Source organism: Ranitomeya variabilis, chromosome 7, assembly GCF_051348905.1.
Source record: "Ranitomeya variabilis isolate aRanVar5 chromosome 7, aRanVar5.hap1, whole genome shotgun sequence".
NCBI classification, from domain to species: domain Eukaryota; kingdom Metazoa; phylum Chordata; class Amphibia; order Anura; family Dendrobatidae; genus Ranitomeya; species Ranitomeya variabilis.
In genome coordinates, this window is record NC_135238.1 from 11,039,758 (window position 1) to 11,064,526 (window position 24,769).

Consider the following 24,769-nt stretch of genomic DNA (forward strand, 5'->3'; position numbering starts at 1 on the left):
TGCTTTAGTATTGATGCATAGTCATGTAAGTGTGATATATACCGTATTTTTCTGACCATAAGACACACCCCAATTTTTCAGAAGGAAAATGGTGAAAAAAACTAATGTGTCAGATGGGGGTCCGTATTACAGTCCTGAATTCAGCTTACCCTGGGGGGATGAGCAGCGCTGGTGGAGCCGAGTCACGGGGGGTGTTTGGTGGTCCGGCGATGATATGACCCAGACTGGTGTGGCAGGTTTGGTGGTGCGAGGGTTCAACCGACACAAAACCCCCGCACATCCATTGCTGCGATGCGGTGGTCTCCGGGAAATCCCATCCCAAGGCTGATGCTGCAGGTGCGGGGGGCTGCGGCAACAATTTGTGAAAGCCCGGAGCCCCCGAACTTCCATTGCCTCAATGCAGTGGCCTCTAGGAAAATGGCCGCCAGAGGCTGTGCATGCCCAGATTGAGATGTCATTTCCTGAGATCTCGTTGCAGAGATCTCAATCTGCACATGCGCCGCCTCCGGAGGACTCCGGGAAAATGTTTGCCGGTGGCGGCGCATGCCCAGATGGAGATCTTGGCTCTGAGATCTCATCTCCCGAGATCTTGGTGCCAACATCTCCATTTGCGCATGCCTCCCCTGACAGACATTTTCCCGGAGTCCATCATATAATAAACCATGTAAGTTCAGGGGCGCTCTGGGCTTTCACAAAATGTCGGCTTAGCCCCTGCACCACCGAACACCCGCAGCGGCGCACATCCGAACATCCCCTCATCCCAGCCTGCAGCCACTCTTGCCTCCTCCAGCAGCGACCCTGGGACCCCGCTTCACTGCAGCCACCACCCCCGGTAAGCAATAAGATGCATGGATTGTAAGAAGCACCACCATTTTATTAAAAAAAAAGTTGTTGTTTTTTCCTATTTTTCCCCTCCAAATTTGGGGTGCGTCTTATAAACCGCAAAATACAGAGTAAATACATCTAATATAATCACTACTGCAGTGAATGAAAACACTTGTTCTTGTAGCCTCCAGGTGGCAGTGTTGTACCTTTCCTCATAAACGGAGTGACCGACTGGTCCAAGATGGAAGAAGGTATAGTGGTGTAGTTTGTTGTCGGGTTCTCTTTCATAGCTTTAAAGGAAGTGTGTAGACAAATCCTCTCCAGGACATCATCCGAGAGTTCTGTTCCCAGAAACTTCATTACTTTCCGGATCTCTCGCTTTGGGTCCTGTTTGCAAAAAGAGATGGACAAATATTCCAGTGTATAGGAAAGGAGCACTCCCATGAAAGTTTTCCCTAATCCTGTTGAAATGTGTATGTAATGTAGTGTAAGTGCTTTAATATACTTACTGATTGCCAAATGCCCCGGTTTCTAGCGCCTCTTTCACTTAAATGGTATATCCGGGATTGTCTGAAAATCAAAAAATGTTCCAAAGCACTAACAGCAGATAGTTCCTACTCACCTGCATGTTGTGCACGGCGCTGTTCTTTCCCGGCACAGAGAGGTCACAGACCGCTTCTGCCGGGGATTCAGTTGCTTCTGCTGACGTTGCATCGTTAGTGTGGCTGCTTCTTTTCCGCTCTGCTCTGTCGATGGGGTGGGACTTCCGACTTCATTCTAACTGACAGCCGGCTCCACCAGGTAGGCAGTGGGAATCTGGCTGTCAGTCATAATGATGTCGGACGTCCCGCTCTATCAACTTGACGTCAGCAGAGACAGCTGAATCCCCGGCAGGATCTCTGCCAGGGAAGAACAGTGCCGTGCACAGCATGTAGGTCAGTAGCAACTACCTGCCTATTAGTGCCGGATATCCCCTTTAAATGACTTCAATTACGATTCGCCGGGTCACACTGTCATCTGGAAGTCGCTTTTACAATGGAAACCTATGGAGCCTCTGTAAAAGCGACTTCCGTTTCACGCAGAGCGCAGTGCGATCCAGAGAGTCGGAATTTCAGTCAAGTGAGTGAGAAGAGGACCGGAGCAGTGCTGGAAACGAGGGAAGATGGCAATCAGCACGTATATTTCCCATATATTAAAACCTAGCTTGATTTGTCATGCTCCTCTGACCCTACTCTGGCAAGGACTTGTAACCTGAAGTAATTTTAACATCCCAGCCTATACAGGTCTTGGCCAGCATGGGGGTAAACAAGGGGCAGTTCTAACTGGAGATTGTCAGTAAGCTTGAACTCCAGGTAACGGTCCTCTGACACTAGCCATTCGCTTCTGAGTACCAGGTTGCTTACAAGTTCTGGTGGGCAGTGACATAATCACTGACAACGTAGGTGAGATCCTGGCCACACATATGTATCACAGGGGCGGACACTGACAACTTGTGGCCTCTGTGTAAGAAATGTGTCTTGGCCTCCCCTCCTTTTATGGCGACAAAACGACATACATATTTATGTACATACTCTCCTTAATTATGTATGTTGCTGTCTGTTATTACACAGTGCCCTCTCTCGTTATATACATCTCTACCCCTTACATATTGGATAATATAATGCCCCATGTCTTTATTACATAGCGTCCTCTCTTATTAGATATTTAATGCAATGACGTCCGATGGAGCATGGGAAAGCGTCTTTTCTAATGGAGGAGCTGATGGACTGATCATCCGGTCACCGACTGCTCCATCAGCAGCAGTCATTTTATATCTAACAAGAGAGGGTCTATATAATAAAAGAGGGCTCTGTAAATAGCAAAAATAACAAGAATACACTATGTAGGAGACAGCACTGTACATAACAGAGGAAGCTATATAATAAGGGACAGCATTATTTATAACTAGAGAGGATGGTACGAAATAAGGGACGGTGCTATACATAATAAAAGAGGAAACTATGTAACGAAGGACGATGCTATACATAATTAGTGAGTACACTCTAAACTAAGGGACTGTGCTGTACATAATACGTGAGTACACTCTATACTAAGGGACTGTGTTATACATAATAAGGCTACATTCCTGTATCCGTGTGCAGTGTCGGTGTGCTGCCCGCTTTTACACACACATTGAGCATGTCCTATTCTGATCCTCAAAATCGGATCAGAACAAGACATTCTCAGATCCATGATTTCCACGAATATGTGAATGGACCTATAAAACTCTACGAGTCTGTGTGCCGTCCGATAAAAAGATCTGGCAGCACACAGGCGTATCACACAAATGTGTGAATGTAGAATGAGGAATATTACAGATAACATTATCAGTCCACATCACACAGAACAGATACAGAATAATATCTACATCCCGGCACCGCTGACGTATCGTCTGATTATAGTCGCTTTCTCCTGTTTTTTTCTCCATCTGGTCAGACCTTCATGTTGACATCTCCCAGCCACGACTCGTCTTGTCAGGATGATCATCGCAGCCCTGAAAATAACAAGGTCACATACATTGTATATACCTGTGCCTCCCCCCGAATACAGACATGTACCCCACCATTAATAATATAAAGTGATAAGCAGTATCACTGTTCCCCTCATTAACTATATTCTCTGCTGCCCAATAATATAAATTATTCAGTCACTGACTATGCCCAATTAACAGTAAGGCTATGTGCACACGCTACGTTTGTTACGGAAAGTACGCAATGTTTTACAGGAAAAGTGACTGAGATCCCTGACGTCTCATACACTTGTTGCTTATTGTTTCCTTGCAGATTTGCAGCAGATTAAAATCTGCATAATGTCAGTTCTTGCAGTGTATTTCACCCGTACTAATGGGGGAAAATATGGAACACAAGCATGGCAAAAACATTGCCAAAAAATACATGTATTTAAGCAGCGTCCTTCCTGCCAACACATTAGGATATGCAGCAGAATTTTCTCCTGCAAATCCAGAACGTGTGCACATAGCCTTAGTCCTGTCCTGTGTCCCCATCATTCACTATAAGTCCTTGATAGCGTCATAATGAATTTGGGGGTGGGAGAAAACGCCATCAGGTACTGAGCATCCTCCACCACCTCCCAATTCATTACAAGTCCCTGACAGCATCTCCCAACTTTCAGTTCATTATAAAGAGTCCTATGCACCTTATCACCTCCTCTCCCACTCCCCAATACATTTTAAGTCCCCAATAACATCACAATGAATTGTGAGATGGGGGAGGACGCTGTCAGAGGCTTAGCACCCTCTTCCACCACGCAATTTCACAACCATATCTGTCCTCTAGTTCATAAATCCCTTAGAAGTCCACCTTACTCCCATCCCAATCCCCCACATTCCTCGGTCTTCTCCCCCACATCCATCATTGTCCTCCCCACCACCTCCATCATTGCACTCCACCCCCCATCATTTCCCTTTCCACCACCTCCATCATTGCGCTCTCCACCCCCCATCATTTCCCTTTCCCCCACCTCCATCATTGCACTCTCCACCACCCCTATCATTGCCCTTTCCACCACCTCCACCATTGCCTTCTCCCCACCACCCTCATTGCCCTATCCACCACCTCCATCGTCCTCTCCCCCACCCCATCATTGTTCTCCCCCACCACCCCATCATTGTCCTTTGCACCACCTCCATCATTGCCTTCACCCCCACCTCCATCAATGACTTCTCTCCCACCACCCCATCATTGCCCATTCCACCACCATCTTTGTCCTTTATACCACAACCATCATTGCTTTCTCCCACACCACCCCATCATTGCCCATTTCAACACCTCCATCATTGCCCTCTGTACCTCCATCATTGCCCTTTCCACCTCCATCATTGACTTCTCTCCCACCACCTCATCATTGCCCTTTCCACGACCTCCATTATTGCTTTCTCCCTCACCACCCACATCATTGCCCTCTTCACCACCTTCATACACACACACCACTCACCTCTCTGCACGTTACCCTGCAGCATCACCGTCGCCTGCAGCTTTCTGTCTTGCACAGAAGCGCGCTGAATGATGACGTCATCCAGCCACACTGCTGTGTGAGATAGGAAGCGCTGGCAGGAAGAACGGACAGATCCCTGTATCTCTGCTTTGCTGCCATTTTCTCCTGTAGGCAGCTGAGCTGCAGGGATCACCCCCTGCCTGCCACACATGAGGGCAATCTGGCCATGGGCCCCTCCGAGCCGGAAAAAGGCCAAATTGCCCTCATTATTAGCTGCTGTGCAGTGGCCCCCTCCACCTCTGGGCCCCGGTGCAGCTGCACATGCGCTATGTCTGCCCCTGATCACAGTACACAGTGATTCCAAACCATATCCGCTCCCTTCCTTTTGAGCATTACAGGGAGCGGCGAGAAAGCAAATGTGAGCAGCTGCACCCTCTAGTGTATAATAGAGGAAAATATCACCAATTTTCATTTAATGTTTCAGATTTTCTGCTATTTAAAAACTAAAAAACATAAAAGAAAAAAAAGTTTCATATTTAATAAATATGTATACAGGTCCTTCTCAAAAAATTAGCATATAGTGTTAAATTTCATTATTTACCATAATGTAATGATTACAATTAAACTTTCATATATTATAGATTCATTATCCACCAACTGAAATTTGTCAGGTCTTTTATTGTTTTAATACTGATGATTTTGGCCTACAACTCCTGATAACCCAAAAAACCTGTCTCAATAAATTAGCATATCAAGAAAAGGTTCTCTAAACGACCTATTACCCTAATCTTCTGAATCAACTAATTAACTCTAAACACATGCAAAAGATACCTGAGGCTTTTAAAAACTCCCTGCCTGGTTCATTACTCAAAACCCCCATCATGGGTAAGACTAGCGACCTGACAGATGTCAAGAAGGCCATCATTGACACCCTCAAGCAAGAGGGTAAGACCCAGAAAGAAATTTCTCAACAAATAGGCTGTTCCCAGAGTGCTGTATCAAGGCACCTCAATGGTAAGTCTGTTGGAAGGAAACAATGTGGCAGAAAACGCTGTACAACGAGAAGAGGTGACCGGACCCTGAGGAAGATTGTGGAGAAGGACCGATTCCAGACCTTGGGGAACCTGAGGAAGCAGTGGACTGAGTCTGGTGTGGAAACATCCAGAGCCACCGTGCACAGGCGTGTGCAGGAAATGGGCTACAGGTGCCGCATTCCCCAGGTAAACAGCGGCAGAAGCGCCTGACCTGGGCTACAGAGAAGCAGCACTGGACTGTTGCTAAGTGGTCCCAAGTACTTTTTTCTGATGAAAGCAAATTTTGCATGTCATTCGGAAATCAAGGTGCCAGAGTCTGGAGGAAGACTGGGGAGAAGGAAATGCCAAAATGCCTGAAGTCCAGTGTCAAGTACCCAGTCAGTGATGGTGTGGGGTGCCATGTCAGCTGCTGGTGTTGGTCCACTGTGTTTCATCAAGGGCAGGGTCAATGCAGCTAGCTATCAGGAGATTTTGGAGCACTTCATGCTTCCTGGCACCTGCTCACAGTGCCAAAACCACTGGTAAATGGTTTACTGACCATGGTATTACTGTGCTCAATTGGCCTGCCAACTCTCCTGACCTGAACCCCATAGAGAATCTGTGGGATATTGTGAAGAGAAAGTTGAGAGACGCAAGACCCAACACTCTGGATGAGCTTAAGGCCGCTATTGAAGCATCCTGGGCCTCCATAACATCTCAGCAGTGTCACAGGCTGATTGCCTCCATGCCACGCCGCATTGAAGCAGTCATTTCTGCCAAAGGATTCCCGACCAAGTATTGAGTGCATAACTGAACATTATTATTTGATGGTTTTTTTGTTTGTTATTAAAAAACACTTTTATTTGATTGGACGGTTGAAATATGCTAATTTATTGAGACAGGTTTTTTGGGTTATCAGGAGTTGTAGGCCAAAATCATCAGTATTAAAACAATAAAAGACCTGACAAATTTCAGTTGGTGGATAATGAATCTATAATATATGAAAGTTTAATTGTAATCATTACATTATGGTAAATAATGAAATTTAACACTATATGCTAATTTTTTGAGAAGGACCTGTATGTTTATAACATTACGTTCCCTTTAAGATTCCTCTTGTAAAAACCCAATGCACCAACATGACGAAGTGAGAGTGCGAAAAAACACTATTTATTCCTATTTGAGGCCTTCTAGATGTACCGTACTAAGTACAGAAGACTTACCTCCAACATATCTTCATAGAGAATATAAAGGAGGTTTCTTTCTTGTTTTAGGGCCCAAAACTCTTTGACATGCTCACCCCATTGGCCAGATCCCACTAGGACAAACAGGGAAACTTTACGTCAGTGACCAATACATAAATAATGAGTGACTATTCCACTGTGGGGTCTCACGGTTTCCTTGAATGAACTTCTCGACATATTCCTCCCAGGGTCCCGGCTCCGGATGTAGTTGGTTCATCTTGCTGAAATGATAAAAGGACACGGCCACATCTTTAGGATTCCTCGCCACATAGATAATCTGATAAAAGACACAAAGAAATTAAAATGTAAAAATGGAGCAAGTGGTCAGTGGAGGGATCAGTATGTATGAGGGGATAATGAACAGGTCCAATACCTTACAGTTATTTTCCCACAATGACTTCGGAAAGAGACATACTGGGAGATGGGTCTTAATCACCCTAGGAGAAGGGAGACAATCTAAAAGCTGAGACCCTAAAAAAGAAAAGAACATTTTATATTAAAGGAACTTTGGGCAGAAAGATGAAAAATAACTACTGTCTTCTAAAAAGGTATTAAAGTATACCTATCGTTTCTGGTAACTTTTTAGAAAAGGCCGTTGTGTTTGTACATGAAGAATTACACTATTTCTGGCCATTGTATACCTTGTATCATGCAATTGTCACCATTTTCATCCCTCTGCGGGCCTTGTGTCTGACTACTGGGTGAAGACCACCTGCTATAATGTCTCCCATATACCGCAAACAGAGACTTGAGGGATTCCTGCTCTTCTTTCCTTGTGCAGCATAAAGCTAGAGGCATCAGCAGTTTGGAGGAGATTATACATCAGGTCTAAGCTGAGTCCCTGTGAATCCGGTTCTTGGAGAAACTAGATAATTAGCCAGAAAGCTGCTGCTGCATCCGAGTATGTGCGTCCCTGCTTATGAATCTGCTTCACTCTACTCCCCCAGCTCTATACTCTCAATTCTCAATAAAGAATAATGAGAGCTGTAACCTGACACCTCACTGAGCTAGTGCTTTGATCAAGCTTTTTTTTTCATGAGTCGATGGTTAGGAGGCAGGGTAGTGGGTATAAGGTGGCAATTCACTGGAAAAAGAATCAGATTATTCTCCGATTTGATATATTGCATAGTTTCTTAGATTTGCTTTCACCGTTGGTGCATATAAATTTTGTTGAAACCACAGATACCATCTAACTGATTATCTATTTTTTTTATTAACCCTTCCGGAGAAGCATAGTCAAAATATAGGGGCAATATTATGGCAGTCATATTATTGTACATAGTGTGCAGTATTATAGTAGTTATATTCTTGTACATGGGAGCAGTATTATAGTAGTTATATTCTTGTACATAGGGGCAGTATTATAGTAGTTATATTCTTGTACATAAGAGCAGTATTATAGTAGTTATATTCTTGTACATAGGGGCAGTATTATAGTAGTTATATTCTTGTACATAGGAGCAGTATTATAGTAGTTATATTCTTGTACATAGGGACAGTATTATAGTAGTTGTATTCTTGTACATAGGGGCAGTATTATAGTAGTTATATTCTTGTACATAGGGACAGTATTATAGTAGTTATATTCTTGTACATAGGGGCAGTATTATAGTAGTTATATTATTGTACATAGGGGCAGTATTATAGTAGTTATATTCTTGTACATAGGAGCAGTATTATAGTAGTTATATTCTTGTACATAGGGGCAGTATTATAGTAGTTATATTCTTGTATATAGGGGCAGTATTTTAGTAGTTATATTCCCATACATATGAGCAGTATTATAGTAGTTATATTCCTGTACATAGGGGCAGTATTATAGTAGTTATATTCTTGTACATAGGGGCAGTATTATAGTAGTTATATTCTTGTACATAGGGGCAGTATTATAGCAGTTATATTCTTGTATATAGGAGCAGTATTATAGTAGTTATATTCTTGTACATAGGGGCAGTATTATAGTAGTTACATTCTTGTACATAGGGGCAGTATATAGTAGTTATATTCTTGTACATAGAAGCAGTATTATAGTAGTTATATTCTTGTACATAGGGGGCAGTATTTTAGTAGTTATATTCTTGTACATAGGGGCAGTATTATAGTAGTTATATTCTTGTATATAGGGGCAGTATTTTAGTAGTTATATTCCCATACATATGAGCAGTATTATAGTAGTTATATTCCTGTACATAGGGGCAGTATTATAGTAATATTCTTGTACATAGGGGGCAGTATTATAGTAGTTATATTCTTGTACATAGGGGCAGTATTATAGCAGTTATATTCTTGTATATGAGAGCAGTATTATAGTAGTTATATGCTTGTACATAGGGGCAGTATTATAGTAGTTATATTCTTGTACATAGGGGCAGTATATAGTAGTTATATTCTTGTACATAGAAGCAGTATTATAGTAGTTATATTCTTGTACATAGGAGCAGTATTATAATAGTTATATTCTTGTACATAGGAGCAGTATTATAGTAGTTATATTCTTGTACATAGGGGCAGTATTATTGTAGTTATATTCTTGTACATAGGAGCAGTATTATAGTAGCTATAGTCTTGTACATAGGGGCAGTATTATAGTAGTTATATTCTTGTACATAGGGGCAGTATTATAGTAGTTATATTCTTGTACATAGGAGCAGTATTATAGTAGTTATATTCTTGTACATAGGGGCAGTATTATTGTAGTTATATTCTTGTACACAGGGGCAGTATTATAGTAGTTATATTCCTGTACATAGGAGGCAGTATTATTGTAGTTATATTCCTGTACATAGGGGCAGTATTATAGTAGTTATATTCCTGTACATAGGGGCAGTATTTTAGTAGTTATATTCTTGTACATAGGGGCAGTATTATAGTAGTTATATTCTTGTACATAGAAGCAGTATTATAGTAGTTATATTCTTGTACATAGGAGCAGTATTATAGTAGTTGTATTCTTCTACATAGGAGCAGTATTATAGTAGTTATATTCCTGTACATAGGAGGCAGTATTATTGTAGTTATATTCCTGTACATAGGGGCAATATTATAGTAGTTATATTCCTGTACATAGGGACAGTATTTTAGTAGTTATATTCTTGTACGTAGGGGCAGTATTATAGTAGTTATATTCTTGTACATAGGAGCAGTATTATAGTAGTTATATTCTTGTACATAGGGGCAGTATTATATTAGTTATATTCTTGTACATAGGAGCAGTATTATAGTAGTTATATACTTGTACATGGGAGCAGTATTATAGTAGCTATATTCTTGTACATAGGGGCAGTATTATAGTAGTTATATTCTTGTACATAGGAGCGGAGCAGTATTATAGTAGTTATATACTTGTACATAGGAGCAGTATTATAGTAGCTATATTCTTGTACATAGGAGCAGTATTATAGTAGTTATATTCTTGTACATAGGGGCAGTATTATAGTAGTTATATTCTCATACATATGAGCAGTATTATAGTAGTTATATTCCTGTACATAGGGAGCAGTATTATAGTAGTTATATTCTCATACATATGAGCAGTATTATAGTAGTTATATTCCTTTACATAGGGAGCAGTATTATAGTAGTTATATTCTTGCACATAGGGGCAGTATTATAGTAGTTATATTCTTGTACATAGGAGCAGTATTATAGTAGTTATATTCCTGTACATAGGGAGCAGTATTATAGTAGTTATATTCTTGTACATAGGAGCAGTATTATAGTAGTTATATTCTTGTACATAGGGAGCAGTATTATAGTAGTTATATTCCTGTACATAGGGAGCAGTATTATAGTAGTTATATTCTTGTACATGGGGGCAGTATTATAGTAGTTATATTCTAGTACATAGGGGCAGTATTATAGCAGTTATATTCTTGTACATAGGAGCAGTATTATAGTAGTTATATTCCTGTACATAGGGAGCAGTATTATAGTAGTTATATTCTTGTACATAGGGGGCAGTATTATAGTAGTTATATTCTCATACATATGAGCAGTATTATAGTAGTTATATTCCTGTACATAGGGAGCAGTGTTATAGTAGTTATATTCTTGTACATGGGGGCAGTATTATAGTAGTTATATTCTTGTACATAGGGGCAGTATTATAGCAGTTATATTCTTGTACGTAGGGGCAGTATTATAGTAGTTATATTCTTGTACATAGGAGCAGTATTATAGTAGTTATATTCCTGTACATAGGGAGCAGTATTATAGTAGTTATATTCTTGTACATAGGGGCAGTATTATAGTAGTTATATTCTCATACATATGAGCAGTATTATAGTAGTTATATTCCTGTACATAGGGAGCAGTATTATAGTAGTTATATTCTTGTATATAGGAGCAGTATTATAGTAGTTATATTCTTGTACATAGGAGCAGTATTATAGTAGTTATATTCCTGTACATAGGGAGCAGTATTATAGTAGTTATATTCTTGTACATAGGGACAGTATTATAGTAGTTATATTCTTGTACATAGGGGCAGTATTATAGTAGTGATATTCTTGTACATAGGGAGCAGTATTATAGTAGTTATATTCTTGTACATAGGGGCAGTATTATAGTAGTTATATTCTCATACATATGAGCAGTATTATAGTAGTTATATTCCTGTACATAGGGAGCAGTATTATAGTAGTTATATTCTTGTATATAGGAGCAGTATTATAGTAGTTATATTCTTGTACATAGGAGCAGTATTATAGTAGTTATATTCCTGTACATAGGGAGCAGTATTATAGTAGTTATATTCTTGTACATAGGGGGCAGTATTATAGTAGTTATATTCTCATACATATGAGCAGTATTATAGTAGTTATATTCCTGTACATAGGGAGCAGTATTATAGTAGTTATATTCTTGCACATAGGGGCAGTATTATAGTAGTTATATTCTTGTACATAGGAGCAGTATTATAGTAGTTATATTCCTGTACATAGGGAGCAGTATTATAGTAGTTATATTCTTGTACATAGGAGCAGTATTATAGTAGTTATATTCTTGTACATAGGGAGCAGTATTATAGTAGTTATATTCCTGTACATAGGGAGCAGTATTATAGTAGTTATATTCTTGTACATGGGGGCAGTATTATAGTAGTTATATTCTTGTACATAGGAGCAGTATTATAGTAGTTATATTCTTGTACATAGGAGCAGTATTATAGTAGTTATATTCCTGTACATAGGGAGCAGTATTATAGTAGTTATATTCTTGTACATAGGGGGCAGTATTATAGTAGTTATATTCTCATACATATGAGCAGTATTATAGTAGTTATATTCCTGTACATAGGGAGCAGTGTTATAGTAGTTATATTCTTGTACATGGGGGCAGTATTATAGTAGTTATATTCTTGTACATAGGGGCAGTATTATAGTAGGTATATTCTTGTACATAGAAGCAGTATTATAGTAGTTATATTCTTGTAAATAGGAGCAGTATTATAGTAGTTATATTCTTGTACATAGGAGCAGTATTATAGTAGTTATATTCTTGTACATATGAGCAGTATTATAGTAGTTATATTCCTGTACATATCGAGCAGTATTATAGTAGTTATATTCCTGTACATAGTGGCAGTATTATAGTAGTTATATTCTTGTACATAGGGGCAGTATTATAGCAGTTATATTCTTGTATATAGGAGCAGTATTATAGTAGTTATATTCTTGTACATAGGGGCAGTATTATAGCCGTTATATTCTTGTACATAGGAGCAGTATTATAGTAGTTATATTCTTGTACATAGGGGCAGTATTATAGTAGTTATATTCTTGTACATAGGGGCAGTGTTATAGTAGTTATATTCTTGTACATAGGGGCAGTATTATAGTAGTTATATTCTTGTACATAGGGGCAGTATATAGTAGTTATATTCTTGTACATAGAAGCAGTATTATAGTAGTTATATTATTGTACATAGGAGCAGTATTATAGTAGTTATATTCTTGTACATAGGGCAGTATTATAGTAGTTATATTGTACATATGAGCAGTATTATAGTAGTTATATTCTTGTACATAGGGGCAGTATTATAGTAGTTATATTCTTGTATATAGGGCAGTGTTATAGTAGTTATATTCTTGTACATAGAGGCAGTATTATAGTAGTTATATTCTTGTACATAGGGGCAGTATTATAGTAGTTATATTCTTGTACATAAGGGCAGTATTATAGTAGTTATATTGTACATAGGGGCAGTATTATAGTAGTTATATTCTTGTACATAGGAGCAGTATTATAGTAGTTATATTCTTGTACATAGGGGCAGTATTATAGTAGTTATATTCTTGTACATAGGAGCAGTATTATAGTAGTTATATTCTTGTACATAGAAGCATTATAGTAGGTATAATCTTGTACATAGGGGCAGTATTATAGTAGTTATATTCTTGTACATAGGAGCAGTATTATAGTAGTTATATTCTTGTACATAGGAGCAGTAATATAGTAGTTATATTCTTGTACATAGAGGCAGTATTATAGTAGTTATATTCTTGTACATAGGGGCAGTATTATAGTAGTTATATTCTTGTACATAGGGGGCAGTATTATAGTAGTTATATTCTTGTACATAGGGGCAGTATTATAGTAGTTATATTCTTGTACATAGGGGGCAGTATTATAGTAGTTATATTCTTGTACATAGGGGGCAGTATTATAGCAGTTATATTCTTGTACATAGGGGCAGTATTATAGTAGTTATATTATTGAACATAGGGGCAGTATTATAGTAGTTATATTCTTGTACATAGGGGCAGTATTATAGTAGTTATATTCTTGTACATAGGGGCAGTATTATAGTAGTTATATTCTTGTATATAGGAGCAGTATTATAGTAGTTATATTCTTGTACATATGAGCAGTATTGTAGTAATTATATTCTTGTACATAGAATAGGACAAACTTTGTTGTCCGATTTCTCCTGAGTACGCCGATACCCCATATGTGAGGGGGAACCACTGTTTGGACGCATGGCAGAGGTCGGAAGGGAAGGAGCACTGTTTTGGAATGCAGACTTAGATGGAATAGTCTGCAGGCGTCACTTTGCATCTGCAGAGCCCCTGATATACCTAAACACTAGAAACCCCCCAAAAATTGTTGTCCAATTTGTCCTGAGTACGCTGATACCCCATATGTTGGGGTAAACTCCTGTTTGGGCGCACGGGAGAGCTCGGAAGGGAAGGAGCACTGTTTTACTTTTTCAACGCAGAATTGGCTGGAATTGAGATCGGACGTCATGTTGCGTTTCGAGACCCCCTGTGTGCCTAAACAGTGGAAACCCCCAATTCTAACTCCAACCCTAACCCGAACACACCCCTAACCCTAATCCCAACCCTAACCACACCCCTAACCCTGACACACCCCTAGCCCTAATCCCAACCGTAAATGTAATCCAAGCCCTAACTTAAGCCCCAACCCTAACTTTATCCCTAACCCTAACTAGCCCCAACCCTAATTTTAGCCCTAACCCTAATGGGAAAATAGAAATAAATACGTTTTTTTTAATTTTATTATTTTTCCCCTAACGGGGTGATGAAGGGGGTGTTTGATTTACTAGTTATAGTGGGTTTTTATAGTTGTTTTTTGTTTGGCAGCTGTCACACACTAAAAGATGCTTTTTATTGCAAAAAAAATAGTTTTTGCGTCTCCACATTTTGAGAACTATAATTTTTCCATATTTTGGCCCACAGAGTCATGTGAGGTCTTGTTTTTTGCAGGACGAGTTGACATTTTATTGGTGTCATTTTGGTGACATTTTTGATCGCTTTTTATTACGATTTTTGGGAGACAGAATGAACAAAAAACAGTAATTCCTGAATTTCTTTTGGGGGGGGGGGGGGGGGTTTATACCGTTCCACGATTGGTAAAATGGATAAAGCAGCTTTATTCTTCGGGTCAGCATGATTACAGCGATACCTCATTTATACCATTTTTTTATGTTTTGGCGCTTTTATGCAATAAAGACTATATTCTATAAAAAAATAATTATTTTTGCATCGCTTTATTCTGAGGGCTATAACTTTTTTATTTTTTCGCTGATGACTCTGTACAGCGGCTCGTTTTTTGCGGGACAAGATGACATTTTCAGCGGTACCATGTTTATATTCGGATTTTTGATCGTGCTATTCCACTTTTTGTTCGGCGGTATGATGATAAAGCATTGTTTTTTGCCTAGTTTTTATTTTTTTTTTACAGTTATCACTGAAGGGGTTAACTAATGGGACAGTTTTATAGGTCGGGTCGTTACGGACGCGACAATACTAAATATGTGTACTTTTATTGTTTTTTTTTATTTACATAAAGAAATGTATTTTTTTGAAAAATATTTATTTTTCTTTATTTAGGAATTTTAAAAAAATATTTTTATGCATGTTCATTTTTTTTTTTTTTTTTTTACATTGTCCCAGGGTGGGACATCATTATATATTGTCAGATCGCTGATCTGACACTTTGCAGTGCACTGTGTCAGATCAGCGATCTGACAGGCAGTGCAGGAGGCTTGCCGGCGCCTGCCTTCAGCAGTCACTGGCAAGCCACCTCCCTGCAGGACCCGGAAGGACCCCGCGGCCATCTTGGATCCGGGGGGCCTGCAGGGAGGAGACAGGAAGAGACCCTCGGAAGATCACATCTTCTGAGGGTCTGAGGGAAGCACGCAGGGAGCCCCCTCCCTTTGCGATGCTTCCCTATGCCACCGGAATGCTGCGATCATGTTTGATCGCAGTGTTCCGGGGGTTAAAGTGCCAGGAGCAGTCCTTGACCGCTCTTGGCACATAGTGCCGGATGACAGCTGTGATAATCAGCTGACACCAGGCCGCGATCGGCCACGCTCCCCCCATGAGAGCAGCTGATCGCCTATGACGTACTCTCCCGTCCATGGGAATTAAGTCCCAGGTCACATGGATGGGATAGTACGTCCAATGACAGAAAGGGATTAATATTTTCTATATTTTCTCACTGATTTAATGTATGGGCATTATCTGTTTGGGCTGGGAAATTTTGGTAATACGGTTAGCTTCAGAAATATTTGGACAGTGACACAAGTTTTGGTATTTTAACTGTTTACTAAAACATGTTGAGATACCTTTTATATGATCAATATGGACTTAAAGTGCAGATTCTCAACTTTCATTTGAGATTTGGGATTCACATTCTAATTGGAGTAAGGGTTTAGGAATTACATCTCTTTAACCCCCGGAGCTTTTTTCATTTTTGTTTTTCGCTCCCCTTCTTTCCAGAGCCATAACTTTTTTATTTTTCCGTCAATATGGCCATGTGAGGGCTTATTTTTTGCGGGACGAGATGTACTTTTGAACGACACCATTGGTTTTACCATGTCATGTAACAGGAAACGGGAAAAAAAATTCCAAGTGCCATGAAATTGCAAACAAAAGTGGAATCCCACACTTGTTTTTTGTTTGGCTTTTTTTCTAGGTTCACTAAATGCTAAAACTTACCCGCCATTATGATTCTCCAGGTCATTACGAGTTCATAGACAGCAAACATGTCTAGGTTCTCTTTTATCTAAGTCTAAAGTTTGCTTTAAAAAAAAATGCGCAATTTTCCGATACCCATAGTGTACTCTATTTTTCGTGATCTCGGGTTGCCTGTGGGATTATTTTTTGCGTGCCGAACTGACGTTTTTAATTATACCACTTTTGTACAGATATATTCTTTTCATCGCCCTTTATTGCATTTTAATGCAGTGTCGCGGCAACCCAAAAAATGTAATTTGGGCGTTTTGATTTTTTTTTCTCGCTACTCTGTTTAGCGATCAGGTTAATCCTTTTTTTTATTGATAGATCGGGCGATTCTGAACGCGGCGATACCAGATTTTTGTAGGTTTAATTTTTTTATTTTATTTTGATTGGGGCAAAAGGGGGGTGATTTGAGCTTTTATTTTTTTTTTATTTAGTTTTTTATTTTTAAAGACATTTTGTTTAATTTTGGCATGCTTCAATAGCCTCTATGGGAGGCTAGAAGCTGCCACAACTCGATCGCCTCTGCTACATAGAGATGATGCACAGATTGCTCCTATGCAGCAGAATTACAGCTTTGCTATGAGCGCCGACCACAGGGTGATGCTCATAGCAATCTGCCATCAACAACCATAGAGGTCTTGAGACCTCTTGTGACAGCAACGCATCGATGACCCCCGATCATGCGATGGGGTCAGCCGTGCGCTTACTTCCGGCGCAGCGCTTGTTAAATGCTGCTGTCAGAGTTTGACAGCAGCATTTAACTAGTTAATGGGCGCGGGCAGATCGCAATTCCGCTCGCGCCCATTACGGGCACATGTCAGCGGTTTAAAACAGCTGACATGTCGCAGCTTTGAGGTGGGCTCACTGCCGGAGTCCACTTCAAAGCAGGAATACTGCCAGCTGACATACTATTCCGTCAGCTAGCAGAAAGGGGTTAATGTGTAGCTATCTCTTTTAAGGAGACCAAAAGTAATTGGACACATTTCTCGAAAGCTCTTTAATGAGCCGCATAAGCTATTCCCTCGTTAATCCATCATCATTTAAGCAGGTAAAAGGTCTGGAACTGATTCCAGATGCGGCATTTGCATGTAGAAACTGTTGCTGTGAACTCAAAACCTGCGGTTAAAGGAGCTTTCAATGGAAGAGAAACAAACTATCATTAGGCTGAAGAAAAAGATGAAATCAATCAGAGCAATAGTAGAAATGTTAGGAGAGGCCAAATCAACAGCTGTGGAATAAAAGCGCACTCGTGAGCAGGGCTGTGGAGTTGGAGTCCATTTTGGTGGAGTTGGAATAAAATGGGCAGACTCCTAAAAAATATAGAATAAATTGGGTACAGTGGTTCAGTGCAGTATGTGCTGTTATTTTTTTCGTAAGCGTTTGGGAAAGTTAAGAATTGTCTGTTCTGTTCCTGATCTAAGGACCTTGGCATTTAGTGAGATAAATCTGTGCTGCACTTTAGGTACATGCTCAGTAGTGACCGGTGCTGTGGAGTCATAGTCAGGGAAATAAAGGAGTTAGAGGTTTGGCTTACCAACTCCGCAGCCCTGCTTATGAACTCAAAAATGCCCGGACCTCCACAGAAGACAACAGTGGAACAGTGGTGGATGATCGCAGAATCCTTGCCATGGTGAAGGAAAACCTCTTCTCAACATCCACCCAAGTGAGGAACACTCTACAGGAAGTAGGGGTTTCACTATCTAAGTCTACCATAAAGAAAAAAGTTAAGGAGCACAAATACGGAGGGTTCATCACAAGGTGCAAACCATTAATCAGCCTTAGAAATAGAATACTAGATTAGACTATGCCAAAAAATATCTAAAGTAGCCGCCCAGATGTGGAAAAGCAAAACTAAGATGAAACTGTGCCAGGATGATGGGAAGAAGAAAGTATGGACAAGGCTTGAAATGGCTCATGAGCCAAAGCACAGAACATCATCTGTAACACATGGTGGAGGCAGTATAATGGCGTGGGTATGCATGGCTTCTAATAGCATCGGGTCACTAGTAGTTATAGATGTGGCTGAAGAAAGAAGCAGGGCTAAACTTTTTGCTCCGATTCAATCAAATGCAGCAAGGTTGATTGGATTGCGCGTCACAAGATAGATGGAAAATGACCCAAAACATTCTGCAAAATGGGCAAGTCATCATCAGATCTCACCCCATCGAGATGCTTTCACAGGCTGAAGACAAAACTGAAAGCAGAAAGACCCCAAACAAGCAACAACTGAAGTCAGCCGCAGTAAAGTTCTGCAAAGCCTGACACCAAAGGGAACTCGGCGCTTGGCAACGTCCATGGCTTCAAGACTTAACCCCTTAAGCCCATATGACGTACTATACCGTCGAGGTGGGGTGGGCCTTAATTCCCGGTGACGGGATAGTACGTCATACGCGATCGGCCGCGCTCACGGGGGGAGCGCGGCCGATCGCGGCCGGGTGTTGGCTGCATATCGCAGCTGACATCCGGCACTATGTGCCAGGAGCGGTCACGGACCGCCCCCGGCACATTAACCCCCGGCACACCGCGATCAAACATGATCGCGGTGTACCGGCGGTACAGGGAAGCATCGCGCAGGGAGGGGGCTCCCTGCGTGCTTCCCTGAGACGATCGGTACAAGGTGATGTACTCACCTCGTACCGAACGTCTTCTCCCTGCAGGCCCCGGATCCAAAATGGCCGAGGGGCTGTATCCGGGTCCTGCAGGGAGCACTTCCGGGTCGGAGCAGGCTGCAGATGAAAGCTGCAGCCTGCTCCGATGAAAGTATGATCGCCGATCTGATAGAGTGCTGTGCACACTATCAGATCTGCGATCTGTGATGTCCCCCCCTGGGACAAAGTAAAAAAGTAAATAAAAAAATTTCCACATGTGTAAAAAAAAAAAAAAAAATTCCTAAATAAATAATAATAAAAAAAAAAATATTATTCCCATAAATACATTTCTTTATCTAAAAAAAACAAACAAAAACAATAAAAGTACACATATTTAGTATCGCCGCGTCCATAACGACCCAACCTATAAAACTGGCCCACTAGTTAACCCCTTCAGTAAACACCGTAAGAAAAAAAAAAAAAAACGAGGCAAAAAACAACGCTTTATTACCATACCGCCGAACAAAAAGTGGAATAACACGCGATCAAAAAGACATAAATAACCATGTTACCGCTGAAAACGTCATCTTGTCCCGCAAAAAACGAGCTGCCATACAGCATCATCAGCAAAAAATTAAAAAAGTTATAGTCCTCAGAATAAAGCGATGCCAAAATAATTATTTTTTCTATAAAATAGTTTTTATCGTATAAAAGCGTCAAAACATAAAAAAATGATATAAATGAGGTATCGCTGTAATCGTACTGACCCGACGAATAAAACTGCTTTATCAATTTTACCAAACGTGGAACGGTATAAACGCCTCCCCCAAAAGAAATTCATGAATAGCTGGTTTTTGGTTATTCTGCCTCACAAAAATCGGAATAAAAAGTGATAAAAAATGGTCACGTGTCCGAAAATGTTACCAATAAAAACGTCAACTCGTCCCGCAAAAAACAAGACCTCACATGACTCTGTGGACCAAAATGTGGAAAAATTATAGGTCTCAAAATGTGAAGACGCAAAAACTTTTTTGCTATAAAAAGCGTCTTTTAGTCTGGTTTCACACTTGCGTTTTTATCTGCATGCGTTTTTGAAAAAATGCATGTAAACGCGGTAAAACGCATGCGTTTTTATAGAAAAACACAAGAAAACAAGAAAAAAACAAAAAACCCTAACCCTACCCCTAACCTGAAATACGTGGCACTGAAATATACGTTTATATACGTATATACGTATATAAGTGCCACGATATTTCAGTGGCCACGTATATAAGTGCCACGTATTTAAGTGCCACGTATTTACGTGCCACGTATTTACGTGCCACGTATTTACGTGCCACGTATTTTTCAGTGCCTGAAATACGTGGCACTGAAATACGTGGCACTGAAATATCGTGGCACTGAAGTATTTACGTGCCACGTATTTTTCAGTGCCTGAAATACGTGGCACTGAAATACGTGGCACTGAAATACGTGGCACTGAAATACGTGGCACTGAAATACGTGGCACTGAAATACGTGGCACTGAAATATCGTGGCACTGAAATACGTGGCACTTAAATACGTGGCACTTAAATACGTGGCACTTAAATACGTGGCACTTATGTACGTGGCACTTATATACGTGGCACTTATATACGTGGCACTTATGACTGTCAGAAAATGTTCAGTAAACGGTTAGGGGTAGGGTTTCAGGTAGAATTGGGGAGTTTCCACTGTTCAGGCACATCAGGGGCTCTCCAAACGCGACATGGCGTCCAATCTCAATTCCAGCCAATTCTGCGTTGAAAAAGTAAAACAGTGCTCCTTCCCTTCCGAGCTCTCCCGTGCGTCCAAAAAGGGGTTTACCCCAACATATGGGGTATCAGCGTACTAGGGACAAATTGAACAACAACTTCTGGGGTCCAAGTTCTCTTGTTATCCTTGGGAAAATAAAAATTTGGGGGGCTAAAAATCATTTTTGTGGGAAAAAAAATATGTTTTATTTTCACGGCTCTGCGTTGTAAACTGTAGTGAAACACTTGGGGGTTCAAAGTTCTCACAGCACATCTAGATAAGTTCCTTGGGAGGTCTAGTTTCCAATATGGGGTCACTTGTGGGGGGTTTGTACTATTTGGGTACATCAGGGGCTCTGCAAATGCAACGTGACGCCTGCAGACCAATCCATTTAAGTCTGCATTCCAAATTGCGCTCCTTCCCTTCCGAGCTCTGTCATGCGCCCAAACAGTGGTTCCCCCCCACATAGGGGGTATCAGCGTACTCAGGACAAATTGGACAACAACTTTTAGGGTCCAATTTATCCTGATACCCTTGTGAAAATACAAAACTGGGGGCTAAAAAATCATTTTTGTGAAAAAAAAAAAATAATTTTTATTTTCACGGCTCTGCGTTATAAACTGTAGTGAAACACTTGGGGGTTCAAAGCTCTCAAAACACATCTAGATAAGTTCCTTAAGGGGTCTACTTTCCAAAATGGTGTCACTCGTGGGGGGTTTCAATGTTTAGGCACATTAGGGGCTCTCCAAACGCAACATGGCGTCCCATCTCAATTCCAGTCAATTTTGCATTGAAAAGTCAAATGGCGCTCCTTCCCTTCTGAGCTCTGCCCTGCGCCCAAACAATGGTTTACACCCACATATGGGGTATCAGCGTACTCAGGACAAATTGCACAACATTTTTTGGGGTCCAATTTCTTCTCTTACCCTTGGGAAAATAAAAAATTGGGGGTGAAAAGATCATTTTTGTGAAAAAATATGATTTTTTATTTTTACGGCTCTGCATTATAAACTTCTGTAAAGCACTTGTTGGGTCAAAGTGCTCACCACACATCTAGATAAGTTCCTTAGGGGGTCTACTTTCCAAAATGGTGTCACTTGTTAGGGGTTTCAATGTTTAGGCACATCAGGGGCTCTCCAAATGCAACATGGCGTCCCATCTCAATTCCAGTCAATTTTGCATTGAAAAGTCAAATGGCGCTCCTTCCCTTCCGAGCTCTGCCCTGCGCCCAAACAGTGGTTTATCCCCACATATGGGGTATCAGCGTACTCAGGACAAATTGTACAACAACTTTTGGGGTCTATTTTCTCCTGTTACCCTTGGTAAAATAAAACAAATTGGAGCTGAAATAAATTTTGTGTGAAAAAAAGTTAAATGTTCATTTTTATTTAAACATTCCAAAAATTCCTGTGAAACACCTGAAGGGTTAATAAACTTCTTGAAAGTGGTTTTGAGTACCTTGAGGGGTGCAGTTTTTAGAATGGTGTCACACTTGGGTATTTTCTATCATATAGACCCCTCAAAATGACTTCAAATGAGATGTGGTCCCTAAAAAAAAAATGGTGTTGTAAAAATGAGAAATTGCTGGTCAACTTTTAACCCTTATAACTCCGTCACAAAAAAAATTTTGGTTCCAAAATTGTGCTGATGTAAAGTAGACATGTGGGAAATGTTATTTATTAAGTATTTTGTGTGACATATGTCTGTGATTTAAGGGCATAAAAATTCAAAGTTGGAAAATTGCGACATTTTCAAAATTTTCGCCAAATATTCGTTTTTTTCACAAATAAACGCAAGTTATATCGAAGAAATTTTACCACTAACATGAAGTACAATATGTCACGAGAAAACAATGTCAGAATCGCCGAGATCCGTTGAAGCGTTCCAGAGTTATAACCTCATAAAGGGACAGTGGTCAGAATTGTAAAAATTGGCCTGGTCATTAACGTGCAAACCACCCTCGGGGCTTAAGGGGTTAAGGAAGTATTAAAAATTAACATTTATGGTAAAGTTAATTTGTCTAATTACTTTTGAGAACCTGCAATGAGTAGCCTTTTCAGAAAAATGGTTGCAGTTCCTAAACATTTCACAGGATAGTTTTGTTCAACCCCTTTAATTAAGCCTGAAAGTCTCCAATTGTAACTAAGTTTAAATAAAAAATAGCAGCCTGCAGAGCTGAAATCACGCACATTCCTCACTGGCCAAAGATTTCTAGACCTAACTGTAGTTACTTAAATTACACTTTAACTTTCAGAATGTGATTTATAAGAAAGAAGGGATTGTTTTTATAGATACCTAGGGGCAATATACCAGGCACCCATAACTCCAACATTGGAACCTTGTTGAAAATGACATCTCTCCTGCTCTTCTCCGTGTCCCCGTCATTCAAGATAACATCCACAATCTCACTCATCCATGTTGTACCTTAAAGATACAATCACTTTAATAAAAATGTCCATTTGCTAACTGAATTCTCTGCAGACTAAGAAATTCACAACTGACCTGATTTGGGATATGTGGCAATGACAATGTCATCTTTTCTCGCTTGGAAATTATCAATCCTCTCCCAGTTTTGAGAAAAAGCGCAGACTATTGGGACACCACGGACCTTAACCCAATCTTTCCGGTGCCATTCTGAGTTCATCTTGTCTAATATGAGCCATTTGGAAAAAGAAGTGTTAAGAAGAGAATAAAACACCTTCAACTTTGTCTGTTCCTCCAGTTTATGTCTTTACCTCAATATCCTATGGATAATTCCTTTACGTTTCCCGTCCAGTCAGTTCCACCAGCCTATTATGATATCACTCACCAGTCCGCAGCTCACTCCACACCGTTCCCAGAACTTTGTCCCTGTCAGAGAACTCTTGATTTTGGCCCCAAAAGAAAGAAACGCCACTTCCCCCTCTCTCCTCCTCCATCACTGTCAGGCCATGAACTTGTAGTTAATGCATAAGCTTTTATTGGCTACATGAGGCTTCTAAGCGATATACAAATTAACAAATGGTGACAAAGATTAGTTCAGCACAAAGTGTTTGCTTTGCTATTGAGATTTGAGTCCATTAAAGTCAACAGTGAAGAAATTTCCACAAAAATAAAACATGCTACGTCTATTGAGGAGAGTCGCAGCTTGTGTTCACAAAGTGATCTGGTGATTTTACATGCAGTCTGATGTATTAGCAGCGGGTGTGATGTTACTTGGGATAGTATGGTAGTAAGGAGGAAAGACAATGGGGAAGTGATGTAGGTTGATTAGTGGCCCCATGTAGGGGGGTGATGGTAACATGGATGTGTGACTAGGAGAGGGGGCCACAAGTGAAGGAAGGATCCTGGTGGGAGCAGATTGTAAAAAATCTTCTAGACCTTAACTACTTCACCATCTGCAAAGGTAACGCACCTTGGATGTAAATGGACAGGTTATGTGCCAGCTGAGGTCTGGAGGAAGTGTAACCGAGATGAGGTGTAAGCATGGGGCTTTTCCTAAATCATAGAACAGCAGTTATGGCGCCTGTACATCACAAACGGAGGGGGTCAATCCAACGGTTTCCAATGGGCAAACCCGAACGGTAAAGTTCGCAGTCTGTACTGAACATCTAGTGTCTGTGCATGGACCCCGAACACGGACTGCTTCCCTGAGGTATTGCAGAAAAGAGAAGCCAGCTCACCTGCCATAGTTCGTGCGTGAAGCTCGAGTGCCGTCCTGACCAGAAGTGGAAACTGCGAGAAAGTCCAGCTCCAGGTAAAATTTGAAAAATAGATTTTTTTTAAATACATCTTTGTCGTGAAAAAATACACCTTCACCTTTCTATTTTTTCACAACAAGGATGTATTTTTAACAAATCTAT

The 24,769-nt window shown here is 40.4% G+C and overlaps 1 protein-coding gene and 1 long non-coding RNA gene across 3 annotated transcripts in view; one reads left to right on the forward strand and one right to left on the reverse strand.

Annotated features, from left to right (window-relative positions):
• LOC143785268 (uncharacterized) overlaps window positions 1-3,373 on the forward strand; it is a 14,588-nt gene extending 11,215 nt beyond the window's left edge. The window contains exons 3-4 of the long non-coding RNA XR_013217962.1: window positions 1,010-1,076; window positions 3,301-3,373. This is a non-coding gene — a long non-coding RNA (uncharacterized LOC143785268). The remainder of the gene's footprint in view (window positions 1-1,009; window positions 1,077-3,300) is intronic.
• Window positions 1-23,783, reverse strand: part of LOC143785266 (sulfotransferase 1B1-like) — a 25,685-nt gene extending 1,902 nt beyond the window's left edge. Inside the window, exons 1-7 of one of the 2 annotated variants that reach the window (XM_077274004.1) lie at window positions 23,663-23,783; window positions 23,430-23,576; window positions 23,223-23,351; window positions 7,449-7,546; window positions 7,226-7,352; window positions 7,055-7,149; window positions 1,032-1,212 (exon numbers count right to left, since the gene is read on the reverse strand). In XM_077274004.1, coding sequence (XP_077130119.1) covers window positions 1,032-1,212; window positions 7,055-7,149; window positions 7,226-7,352; window positions 7,449-7,546; window positions 23,223-23,351; window positions 23,430-23,571 — 772 coding nt within the window. In that variant the 5' untranslated portion in view covers window positions 23,572-23,576; window positions 23,663-23,783. Of the gene's footprint in view, window positions 1-1,031; window positions 1,213-7,054; window positions 7,150-7,225; window positions 7,353-7,448; window positions 7,547-7,716; window positions 8,016-23,222; window positions 23,352-23,429; window positions 23,577-23,662 lie in introns of those variants that run through there. The other variant, XM_077274005.1, reaches the window with a different exon arrangement.
• Window positions 23,784-24,769: the final 986 nt, after the last annotated feature.